General features: G+C 37.4%; 1 protein-coding gene across 1 annotated transcript in view; it reads left to right on the top strand.

Annotated features, from left to right (window-relative positions):
- LOC141004825 (E3 ubiquitin-protein ligase rnf213-alpha-like) overlaps nt 1–12904 on the top strand; it is a 58770-nt gene that overhangs the window by 30822 nt on the left and 15044 nt on the right. The window contains exons 31-48 of the mRNA XM_073476491.1: nt 311–445; nt 561–696; nt 913–1098; nt 1394–1532; nt 1656–1790; nt 3107–3310; nt 3898–4085; nt 4980–5100; nt 5377–5477; nt 5576–5755; nt 6280–6425; nt 6736–6838; nt 7080–7194; nt 8060–8264; nt 8368–8558; nt 8850–8972; nt 10240–10350; nt 11360–11602. Coding sequence (XP_073332592.1) covers nt 311–445; nt 561–696; nt 913–1098; nt 1394–1532; nt 1656–1790; nt 3107–3310; nt 3898–4085; nt 4980–5100; nt 5377–5477; nt 5576–5755; nt 6280–6425; nt 6736–6838; nt 7080–7194; nt 8060–8264; nt 8368–8558; nt 8850–8972; nt 10240–10350; nt 11360–11602 — 2762 coding nt within the window. The remainder of the gene's footprint in view (nt 1–310; nt 446–560; nt 697–912; nt 1099–1393; nt 1533–1655; nt 1791–3106; nt 3311–3897; nt 4086–4979; nt 5101–5376; nt 5478–5575; nt 5756–6279; nt 6426–6735; nt 6839–7079; nt 7195–8059; nt 8265–8367; nt 8559–8849; nt 8973–10239; nt 10351–11359; nt 11603–12904) is intronic.

Genomic DNA, 12904 nt, shown 5'->3' with positions numbered 1-12904 from the left:
AAGTGACTTTAGAAAAGCCCATTATAAAAGGTAATCTGAATAAGATGTTTTATTTTCTGATGATTTCAGTGATTTCAAAACTTTCAAAACTGTATGATCTTGATCAACCATCTCATCTATAATCTATTCTCTGTTGTTGTTGTTGTTGTTGTTTAAGTAGTAGCTTCAAAACATATTTAAAACATATGGGCAATAGTTTATAGATTCAGAATTTATTTTAGCTCAATAACATACAATTTATCCATTATTTCATACATTTATTAAATAAATATAACTGACAGACTTTTTTTTTTGTTACAGGTTTTGGGAGATATTCTTGATACAACAGACCTCATTAGGAGCTGTGTGCAGGGTGCTGTCAGCATGCTCAGAGATGCAGATGCAGCAGAAAGTGGAGAACTCAGCACAAAGAGAGTTGAGAACCTGCTGACACTTCTGGATGGAAGTCAAGCACAAGGTTATAAAATCAGTCTTTTTTGATATTGAGCCAATGTTGTCTGTGGTCCATGAAAATGTATCTTTCTGGAAAAAAAGTTTTGTAAATGAATTTTGTTTTAAAGGTGTGTTTGCAAACATTGTGCGAAAACATCTGCACTTGCTGTTAGAGGACTATGAGGCCACGATCCCCAATCCAAAAAGCTGGGTGCTAAGGGAGGCATCTAATGTCAATGCTCTTCAAGAGGGGGGAACGTTCCTGTAGGTCTCTCCTTTACATTCCATACTTTAGCAGTCTATGTAACCATTTTCTTTGCTATATTTGCATACAATCTTTATATGTCATTTATTCATTACTAATTTTGCTGTGGTGTGATATTTTAAATGCACCACTGCAAACACCACATAAACAAGCAGTCATATGCATATGCAAATGTTAGGTTGTTTTTAAGAAAGTCATATGAATATTTCACACAGAAACACACTGTGGAGGAAGATCCAAGCAGTCGTCACTCCAATTCTAGCCAACTTGATATCAGTCATTGACCGAGATTGCAATTTGGACCTCCTGCTGAATGAGTGCGATGACATCAGGAACCTATGGCTTGAAATATTTGCGAGCAAAGACATGCTCCATGTACCTTACGTGAAGCTGGAAAGCAAGTGAGTATGATCATGGTATCTATTCAGCGCACGTGATTTTATTATTAGAGATTTAGTTACATTTTTGGTTTGAATGCTTGACAACATACCACAGATTTTTTTTAGATTTATGTAGTTATAAAAATGAAGCATAACATAAAACCCATTTTGGCCACCTGCTGTTGGGTTTGTTTTCTGACTGTAGAAAAAAGATGCAAGTAAATTCAAGTGAACAACATCAGCATCAGATAAATTACAGAGTAATTACTCTTACTTGCAAAATGACATTCATGATATTTGCATCCTGCCTCAACAGCTCCAGTGTGTTATTGGTACAAAGCCATATCACAGCTGGCAGCACATTGCACTGCCACATGCCCTTCAGCTGGTGGATCAAAGACTTCCTGGATGGACTCATGATGCAGACAGTCAGACATCAAAGTAACTATAATACTGTATAACTAACATATCCAAATGCCTGCTGTTCTGCAATTGTGCTGTTTAGTTAGTACCAGCTTTGTGACTGACAGATTTCTGAACTTTTCTTTGCAGCTGGCTCACCTGGCCATTTCCAGGAGTTGTTCATCAACACTCCACTTGGCAGTTACATCTCAAAAAATGTGAACAAAAAAATGAAGAAAGATTTTTTCGAAAGGTACCTGAAGGATTTTGTTTCCATGAGTGTGGATGTGGCATCAGATGAAGAATTGCAGGTGAGGGTAAATGAAGTGCTTAGTGACTCCTTCCATTAGCTGCAATACCACTGTTCACTTCAAAACATTTGTCTGTATATGATTTTCTCTGGTGTTACCAAATTTCAAATCAGTGCAGTCAAAAACAACACTAATTTATAGTGGACTGATTGATTGATTTCTTTTAATTTTGTGTCACGCAAACAAGGTGCCCAACCCTTATTTACATGATTATTTACAAGACACCAGAAGTTCAGTTGTAGCAGTCAAACATTTAATTACATTTCATTTCATCACAAAATTACAGGTTATTTTGCAGCTCAGTCTTATATAAAATATTCTGCCTTCTGCAAGCTTGGCAAACAAAATCTGCACAACTCACTCTCTTTTTCATAGTCACCCAGCCAAAAGAAGTCAGCATAAACCTTTTAGTAAAAATACATCCCTTATGTCCTCATAGACAGGACTGCAAAGCATAAAATGAAATTCATTCTCGATTCCACCTTGCTCCCACAACAAACAAGGAGTGGCATTAAACCTGCTAGTCTCAGGGACAAATGGTTATTTTTCTGAACGTAACTGTGCACACAGGGGTCTTTTTATTTAATTTGAATTATACTTCAGATTATGTTCTACTATGTGGCTTTTCTTTATGAGAATTTATGAGTTCCTAACTTTTGCTTATACCATATAACAACCAACCAATTGTCTCTTGGCATGAGAAAAATGTTTTGCTCTTAATCTTTTGAATATAAGTAAGTATCATATTCTGTAAAACAAAAGACAAATCAAGAAAAAAGAATTTAGGTTAGAAATTAGACTTTTCAGGATTTCAAGTCTTTAGCCCAGGGATGACCATGTGAGATGTCCCATTTAACTGCCTTTTAAGTGAGTCTCTGATCAGACATCACAAATCTATTCCAAAGCCAAAACATTTGACATTTATGTCTGATGTTCCCATCCCATATCTCCACTTATAACCAAAACTGAAGCAGTTTATTCCAAAAAAGGACAACACAGGGCACATTGTCGAGTTGTACGTGTTTAACTTTGTTCAGTACAGATCCCAGTGATCTACCAGCTGACTAACTGAACTAAAAAAAAAAAAAAAAAAAGCCTGAAATCTAAATCTGAATAATAATTCAGTTTTTAACAAATTATGGTTACTTTAGTTGTTTGTTGTGGTTTGATGACAGACACAGGGATGTGTGCTAGGCAGCTAGGTAAGGACTCAAGAGCAGACAATTACCAGTTACCTTCATAAGGTTCCTCATTAACATTGATGTGGTTAAAAAACAATTACTGTTTTATTAATCTACTTGTGCACTACTCAACAGCTCTTGTGTCAGGCCCTGGCCAGCTGCGTGGATGAAGTAAAGAAACGAAAAAAAGATGACGATGAGCTTTCTTTTCCTCATATACACATCGCCTACCATTTCTACAAAAGTCGTCTTCAGAACCTCTCAAGGATGATATCTCTTCGGCCTGACATCATTTCTCCTTTGCAAAGAAACCAGCAAATTAGCTGTTGTCAAGAGATGGTAAACATATTTCAAAATTTCAGCAACATTTTCTGATCTTCCAGACTTGTAACAAATCTATATGATGCTCATCTTTTATTTCAATGTGTCATTATGTTTCAAGGCACATTCAGGCATTATACTACCGCTGACCTTTGAATTACCTCTTAACAAAGCCAATAATGCAAAGTGTCACAGACATGCTTAGAGATTAAGAACATGTCAGTGATAGTCTGATATGATGTTCTGCAGGATGCAGAATAATGAAATATTTGTAGAACACAATGGTGGAAAGAAAAGCCTTAAAATCCATTAGCTTTGTCAATATGATGTTTTGATTTGGTAAATAAATGTTATAAAAATACCTTAGAACTGTGAAAGACATTATAAAAAAAAAACTTTTTCAAAAATTAAGCAAAATTCCAAGACAAGAAACACTTTGTGTCAAGGAAAACCCAATATTGACCCTTCTCTAATTCTGTCATATTTGAATAGCTTTTATTTGAGTATTTTTCCCATCATTGATTATTGCTAATCTAGATTATTATTATTTCTTTATGTTTTAGATATTGACAAAAACACTCCCAAACTGTTTTCCTGTTCTTAAGGTTTTGGATGTTCATGCAGCCAAGGCATGTCTTGAATATCTGGAGCCTTCCACTCTAGATACTGAAGCTCTTTACCGGGACTGGCTGGAGCAAGTGAAGAGGCTGAAACCATCTCTGGAGTTGATTTGCTCTCAACACAGCACCAGGCAATATGGAGGGCGATGCAAAGAAATACTCAATGATGTCAGGTATGATGCTGATGCACAGGAGTCGGAGTAAAATACTCAGTCCAAAGTCAGTAACATCTTTCTACAGGTATAATGACATGGCTGCATGCCTTTTGTCTGTCTGCTCTTGTTCCCTACCACGGTCTGGTCATAAGCAGGTTAGGTAACTCTAAATTGTCCTGCGTGAGTGTGAATGCTTTAGTGTTGCTTTGTTTTAGCCCTTTGATAGACCAGTGATCTGTCCAGAGCTGGTACCTAAGCCTCTAATGTAAGTTAGAATAAGCTCCAGCCGCTGTCACTAACACCATTAGCGATTTAGAAACTGGATGGTTGTGTATTTCAGCTAGTAATAAAATGTCAAAGTCAGACATACTTTCGATTCATCACGTGCACTGTCAATAGCACAGATACAAATAAAGTCTCTATCAATCCCCCAAACCATTGCAGTGCACAAAAACTTAATTCACTACTAGAGTTGGGCAGCACGTTAACATTTTAGAACAGCCTCGCTTTGTCTAATCGCCCAACTATATTCACTGCTGTTACTGTAACAACTACAAGAGGCAGCAAGTCACAAAACTAAGCTGAGAAATGTTTCCTAGATCCACAGGTGAGATGAAAATAATGCCTCATGTCATGTCATTTTTTCAGTTTGTTGATTTGTGCTACAACCATGCCTGAAATAAAGAATGCTTTTGCTTAAGTCACAAGAAATTACAAAATTTTTATCCACATACAATATTAGGGAAACAATTAGTGGTGCTATTTCACATTGCAAAGGCCACATATTCAATAATTGAGGTGATTTTTACACAATATAGTGCTTACCATCTCTGCTAGCTAATGCCCAGCACTGACCTAAAATACTGCCTTGGAGTATGGTGAATCAATCAACTGGTCTGTAAAATGTTACAGTAATGCGTGGAAGCGAATCTACACCCTCGCATTGTTTGTGGAACACGTGCTGCTGGGTTTCCAAAATGACGAGAGTCACCTCCGAGCACTCATCCTGACTCACATTCAAACCTTAAGCAAGGTGAGAACTTTTTCAATCTCCGGTATCTTCCAGAGAGAATGGACAAAATCAATGTTGCTTACATCTAATATGACCGAGGTTCTTTTATTAACCTATTAATCTACCTTGAGGAGAATTTTGGTGTGTCATGATTGTCTACATGCTGTTCACAAGTTTTGCCTCATTACTGTTATATTATACACAAAGTTCAAAGATAACTGAAATAAGTTTAAAAAAAAAACCAAACATTTTGGCTATTGTTTTATTTATGTACAATGCTTTTCACCCATTTCTAAGGCTCTAGGGGAAAACTCAGATGTAAAATCAGTGAGGACTTTTGAAGCTGTGATTCAAGTACTGAAGTCCTGTAAGCAGGGGGCAAGTGATCAGATTTTCAGGTGAGGGCTTGTAAATTTGACCGGTTGGTTACTTTGAATGAAATAGTAAAGAATGTTACACTTTAGGGAATCTGATTGATGTTGGTTTGAATTTCAAGGTTTGGACTTCAGTGTGCGGTGTGCTTGAGGGAGCCTCTGAATCCTGTAGGACTGCCGTGCGATCACATTTACTGCTTAACATGCATTAAGGAAAGCCTTGATACAGGAAAGACGTTCTGTCCCCTGTGCAGGCAGGATTTACCAAATGACTTTCAGCCGCATGTCTCTGAAGATATCAGGTGAGATTTTTTTCTAATATTTAATGTACCATTGAACACCTGTCACCTGACACTCTTGTCAGGATTAGTTACAGATCAGCAGCTGCAGGGCTTGTAGGAGTCAACTGTTCATGCTGAAGGACATGTACTATAAGCAGTTCAGTAGCTTGCTATCATGAACTGTTGTTATTAAGTGCATAGGAGTCTTTTGCTGCACTGCATAGTGCTTAGCAAGTGTGTATAATGAGTCGTGTGTCATATAATAAATATGTGTGCACTCAGATTCTGAGCAGTGCGACAGAGTGATTTTCACTAACAGTAATTGACCAGGTGATTGGTGATGCAGTGAGGCTGTGAAACAAAGTATTAGTCAGAAGAAGTACAGTGGTATACAAACTGAAACAAGAAATTCCCCTGACAGAGTAATTTGGAGAATCAGTTGGCTAAACCTAACCACATTTGGAAATGTTCAAATTAACACAGATAAAATGTCACTACTTTAGATTTTTAATATTTATGTGCCTTTCATTTTTGTGACTCCGCAGGGTCTCTATCAAGAAAAATGCAGAATTTAGACAGAGTTGTAACGGTTTCTTCATTGACCTGCTCTCCACTGTGTGCTTCAAGGACAACACGCCACCAGCCAGCGGTGTCATCAAACACCTGTTGTCCTACCTTAGCATTGAAACAGGTACCACTTACTGTAGAGCTTCTTCTCAAAAAAGTATTGTTTCCTCTTCATTCTCTTCATGTTCTTTTCAAATGAACTTGCACGACACTGCACGTTAAAGCTTTGACCATTTTCTACATAAATTCCTATTTTTGTGGACCAAAAATACATTTTTTTAATAAATGTAAGTTTGTTTTTAACAATAATATCCCCTCTTCTTTCATTTCATCATGCTTTTTGTAATGCCACTCTGAAATTAAGATTACTATTAATAATTAGAAATCTTTATTTTTTCTTACTAATATTTACTCTAAGTCATCTTTCAAACCAGAAAATGAGCAGATTCACACCAAAGATCTGTCGCCTTTCGACGAGTCCCCAGATAAAAACCCAGTTGTGAGATCTGTGATCCTCAAGCTGCTGCTGAAGTTCAGGTGGGTAAACTGAAATTCAACATCTGAATTTAAATGATCACAGATAATTAGAGCTGTCTGAAGTGTTTATAGGGCAGCACTGACAACAACACTGCAGAGATGTGTTACAGCATTGCTGCTTTCATCATATCGAAGAGTTTGGTTATGGGAGAATGTTTGAATTGGTTAAAGCTCCTCTGTTTCACCTTGTGATGCTTTTCTGCATTGTACTAAGTGTATGATGAACTTAACTGTGTTTCAGCTTTGATGCAGTCCAGGAATATTTGCAGCAACATTTGTCATCAGTTGAAGACAGCAGATTTTTGGACGAGGAGGATAAAGCAGAGCTTTATGCCCTGTACATCAACTGCTTGGAGGTAAAATATATTTTAATCAAACACACATGACAGTAGCCTATTGTTTTAAATGGAAAAACAATTTCCTTGAAGATTTTGAAACATTCAAAAAGCTTCACAAAGAAGATAAGTCAGGGCAACCTTTTACAACAGTTGACTATTTATGAGGATGCATAAAAACTGTTGCTGTGACTCTGACTCTGCTGAGACTGATAGGCTGGTGATAGGGAAGTGGAAGGGGTATGGAAAACAGCACCATTACTGAACTAAAGGCAGAGAGACAATCATTTAAAAAGATAGCAGCAAGATGATAGGCTAACAATGTAGGTGTGTTTTGTTGTACTATTTTATAGATGTGACTGGCTGAAATGAACAGCTGATATCTCAACTGACAGCCCCAGATAATGACAGCAGGAATTATCAGTGAGCATGCGTGAGAGGAGTGAATGGTTGGAACAGGAATATGTTTGCATATAAGGTTGCATAGTTTTCTGTGAAAAGAAGGATGATACATCTTTAATGTTTGTTTATTTCTTTTGATTCATTTAGGAATAAAGTGTAATCATACATTGATTGATTTCCTCAGAGACCTACTTTATTAGATGGGATGTGAAGTTGTGAAGGTCATATTTGGCGTTTAAATGAGCTTTGTATTAACATTGTTATCTACAGATGATTTATGAAAAATCAAAAGGTTTTGATGTAAGCTATGAACAATCTTCTGCTTTGTCAGTGGGCCAAATTGATTTACTTCAGGGCCAGATTCTGGAGGAGTAGATGGCAGCTGTATCACAAACTGCTGTTTCAGTTTCTAGTCACTGCTGATTCAGGTAAGTTTGTGTCAAGTGATAGTTAAATAATAATCCTTTAACCTTTTTCTTTGCAGGACTCCATGTGGGAGAAAATGCCTCAAGGCAACAAGGCTCAAGAGTTAAAGGCATTTTTCATTGGTGAAACACAATTCCTGCGCCTCTTTTTGGTTGAAGTCCCTTCTGTTCCAGAAACAGTGTCTATTAAACATCTGCAACACATTGCAAGATTGCGTCTGTCCCTCACCATGGCTGTCCAGCTCATCAGTGACAGTCTGTCTGGTGAGAGAGAACTTAACTATGACTGGCAGTTTGATTTAGTGAGCGGTGAAAAAAATTAAGAGTATATCTATTGGATAACATTACTGTTACATTGCTGTTGCAGACAACAATGTCTCAGAAGGAGCAGAGGATTTCCTGAACATGGTGATTAAGCTCTGTCAGGAGAGTGGGAATGATTGGTACCGTGTTTACCTGATCCGTCAACTAAGTGAACGACAAGGTGTCGAGTTTGTCCAGACACTGTTGAAACAGCCAAAGTTCAGATGGATATTCCCTGCGGAAATCAATCATCAGGTACGCCACCATTCATCAGCAAATCTACTATAGAAAAATGTATGTAAACATGTCACAATTATGATATGATGCAGGCCGTGGGGCAAATCACTATCACTATCACACTATCATTTGATAGTGTGCAGGTCTTCATTTCTTAAAACATGGAAACAGACCGTGGAGTTAAATGTATTAACAGACTACCCCTTGACCAGGAAACCAACATGACATCTGAAATCCATTCAAAATCTCTCTATTTAGATATATTACACCATGTTTTTGCTCCTTTAACTCCATTTATGGTGTAAACAGAATGAAGATGGAGGCCAGATGGACCAGTATCTTGTATATGGAGAGGAATACAAGGTGGTGAGGGATGCAGTCGCAAAGGCAGTGGTGAATGGCAATGTTGACCAGATAGAGGAAGTCTTAGAGGTATTTCAATTTAATTTACCAAATAAATCTGCTACAAGTACTGTTATATTCAGTTTTTTCATATATTTGTCTCATTCCAGGGCTCTAGAACAACTTTTCCACTGGTAGCACTGGTGAACACCAGTCCATGATTGTTACATCATAGACTGATGTCCCCCCCCCCCCCCCCCCCCACCCACCCACCTTTTTTTTTTTTTTTCATTGAAGATAACTAGTATTGTCTAGGCTGTGGCAGCAGAAGAGGATTTTTGATGTATTGAATGATGATGTATTACTATGATTTAATCAATACAATGTGTTTGAAGAACAGACGCAGTTAAAATCAGAAAACAAAAAAAAACACAGTACAGTGGTGAAAGTGAAACAGGGCTGCAATGTGAGCCAACTCTTTTTAAAATGTATATAAATACATTTACAGAACAACTGCAAAAATCCCCCAAAGCCCCTGTTGTAATTCTGCAGGACACAAGAGTTGTTTGATGTTTGATGATTACCTGGTTATATCTCCCTCCAGACTGGCCTTACATGGGCATTAATTGTGATTATGGAAAAGACCAGAACATTGAACTTTCAAAACCAATCCAACTCTGAAAAATAAATTCACATTAAGAAATTGAATATACAAACTTTATACATGTTTAGGCCTTAACATCAATTCCACCGGTCATTTTGGAATGGCTGTGAAGAGGATGAAGGAGAGTGTGTGAAGTGACTTTTATGCTTTTAAAAGAAAAAATTCTGATTGACATTCAAATATGGACCTGGCTCAAAATTCTAAATAAAGTAATAGACCAATAATATGCAGGGAAAATGTTAACTCAAATATGAAAGGAATATAACTATTAATATGGCATAAATTAACGTTAGTTAAATAAAAAAAAAAAACTTGTTGATCAGGCAAGAATGGGTCTATAATATACACAATAATTTAGCTAATGTAATTCAGGTAAAGCAAAGTAGAACAGGCATTTGTTCAGGGTCTGAATGTAAAAGTTACAGATAACCGAGGCAACGATTTTATGGAAAAAATTATATTTGCTAATCTATCAACAAAGGGAGATAACAACGCAATAAAAAGCACAACTAAGGACAAGACAATTAACAAAGTGGTGTGTCGTTTTGGGCCAGTGTTACCCAGATGGAAATGTGAATGACTGTAAACTGGATTACTGAGTTTAATCAACGAATCAAATTTTCATAATGTCTGGTTTCAGTCTGAATGGTATTTACTGACTTCTAAATTTTTGTTTGTTTTTCACTGATTCAGAAATGTACTGTGCCACCAAGGAATCGAACAGTGTTCATCCTCCTGGCACTTTTCCGAGAGGTTACAACTCTGTACAGATCTGCAAATACAGGTCTTCATCCAACCCCTGAGGTATGAAGAAGGATAAAATGCATCTTTTCAGAAACGTAATAACATATTACACATCAAGACTCTTCAGTAGACCAGAGTTGAACAGATGCTGATTTCATTCAGGACTGAAAATGTGTGTACGACACAAGAACAGAAACTTTCAGTGATCAATTAATCCGTTGTTAAATGTTCTGCCTCAATTGCTATCTAAGCTTGCTTAACATTTTTTAACAAACTATAAAGTTTTCTATTAACTGTATGTTGAGTGAAAATGTTTCGATATTGATCAACCTCAGTTGGCAGCATGTAACACTAACAAATCCCTCTCGGTTTGCAGAGGAAGATGAACATAATCCGTGGGTCACCTGTCAAAATGTATTGTATTGGGTCATTTGGGTGGCATGAAAAATACCAAAAGGTTTTCACACCTCCAAGCAGCAACGCTCCTAGCTTGGCAGAGCACAATTACTTGGTGTACAAAGCCAGTGAGGGATTGTGCCTTTTGGCTGCTCTTAGATCCTCCACTTGCCTTTTTAGACTCGACTTGTCTAAAAAGGTAAGATTGAGGGGAAGATTGAGGGGAAGTAACGTGAGACTATTTTCTGCACATCATGGAAATTTGTCATTTTAGTTAGCGAAATTGTTTCTTGTTGAGTCTCATTCCCAGGTCGTCAAACACAGATGCTTTGGGTTGGCCACTGGTCTGGTGGCTCAGTCTGAATATCACCCCAAAGTATCCTTATTTGATAACCTGTGATTGACACTAAACAATCAGCTGTCTTTCTCTGCAATTGCTTACTGCACTAGCCACTAATGTACAAATCCGTCAGTAAAACACACAACAACCTGTGGTTAGCTTGTAGAAGAAGTGTGTAGTGTTATTGTAGAAATGTTTGACAACGTTCTTTCTTGGAAATATTTTATTTTTTAAATACTATTTTTCAGCTGATATTTTGTTGTCATATGTTTTATAATCAGCTATAAAAACCTGCTTATAGTCACTGTATATCATCTCATATCTTCCCTGTAGCAATGCCAAGCATTTGAAGAGCTCATCCAGGGCTCAAGGTTTCTGCATCAAAAAGAAGTAAGGGATTTTGGCTTAGCTTTGGTTCACAACAGGTTGGGAGAACTGGCCGTTCATCCTGAAAATACCATTGTTGACAACACTGTCATTGAGCTGACCATCCATCTGGCAGCTGTGCTGCTCACTGGGACTCACCCTCTTGTGATGCCACTCAAGCAACTTGGTCTGTCTCCTCAAAATATGCAGGTAAACATGTATCATCAGCCTGTCTAGACCAACAATGACTGTTTTTTTTTTTTTACAACTTTAAGGTGCCTTACATAGTCAAGTGTTTGGAGTGTACATTAAAGATGTTTTGTGTTATAAGTAGGGGTAAATGTAGACAGGTACGGTCCAGTGCCGGTACACAGTACTGGCTAGAAGGAACAACAACTGCCTGCCAAAACCCACATTCAAAACCTAATGATTACATTTTCAACAAGAAAACACATCTGCTAACGTCATGTCATCTTTAACAACTCATGGTTTCCTTATACATTGCTTCTAAATTGTTCTTAAGTGCTTCGTGCTGTATTTTAAATTGGTGCTGGAGGGAACCCCACTGCCTTTTCCATAACTACTGGTAGTTACCACTAGTGGGATCCATCATGAGGACGGCTGCTTCACTGCAAATTATTTTTATTTATGCAGTCAAACAGTGTTGATGGGACAGATGATTGTGAAATGGCAGAGGATCCAGCAGCTGAGGACCACCTCCCTGTCCCTCAGCGCCACAAGTGCCACTGTTTAATATGAATGCACCAGTCCCAGGGCACCTTAAAGGGAATAGGAGATGGCACTTGGATTGGTTTAATTTATGTTCCACCCAAAACACACCCATGACTAATTAAGAGTCAAAATATAACCCCTTTGCGCCTTGCACCTTACTTTGCGCTCAGATAATCCGCCGTTTAACTTGCAAAAGGGAGATGGACATGCCCTAAATGCACTTGCACCATAGACCATGTGCTTTAGAACAAGCACCTGTTATAGATGAATTAAGTTGTAATAATTAAAAACCAAACAAGTTGTTAGGATTATAAAGGTTTTGTCAACATTCAGTAACAATCTGTGGCATTTACACCATGACACATTGTAACAGACATTTTGATATATTTTACTCATAATCATCTGTATTTTCATTTTAATGCCTGACGTTCTAAAAAATTAAAAGACAGAGACTTCATAACTGTTCAGCTGTTATTAATTTGTAATAATTTAAAACAAAACAAGTTGTTAGGATTTGAAAGTTTTGTCAAAATTCACATATTAAATCTTGCACTTAAACCATTTAAACAAATCTTTTGCTATACATGATGTCAAGTGTTTCTAATTTCTTTTCTACTCCAACTCTGAAAGCATTTGTTCAGGGATGCGTGAAGCTAGGGGACACAATAACAAGTGATGAAGATTAAGGTGGTAGTACTGGCAAAAACTAAAAACTACTTTCAGCCCTGGTTATATGGCAGAAAATTCCTGTATGAATTCTGTAAATCCATTACTGCTTAC

Source organism: Pagrus major, chromosome 11 (assembly GCF_040436345.1).
Source record: "Pagrus major chromosome 11, Pma_NU_1.0".
NCBI classification, from domain to species: Eukaryota; Metazoa; Chordata; class Actinopteri; order Spariformes; family Sparidae; genus Pagrus; species Pagrus major.
The sequence above is the reverse complement of the archived record's forward strand: the minus strand, read 5'-3'. Positions and strand labels throughout refer to the sequence as shown.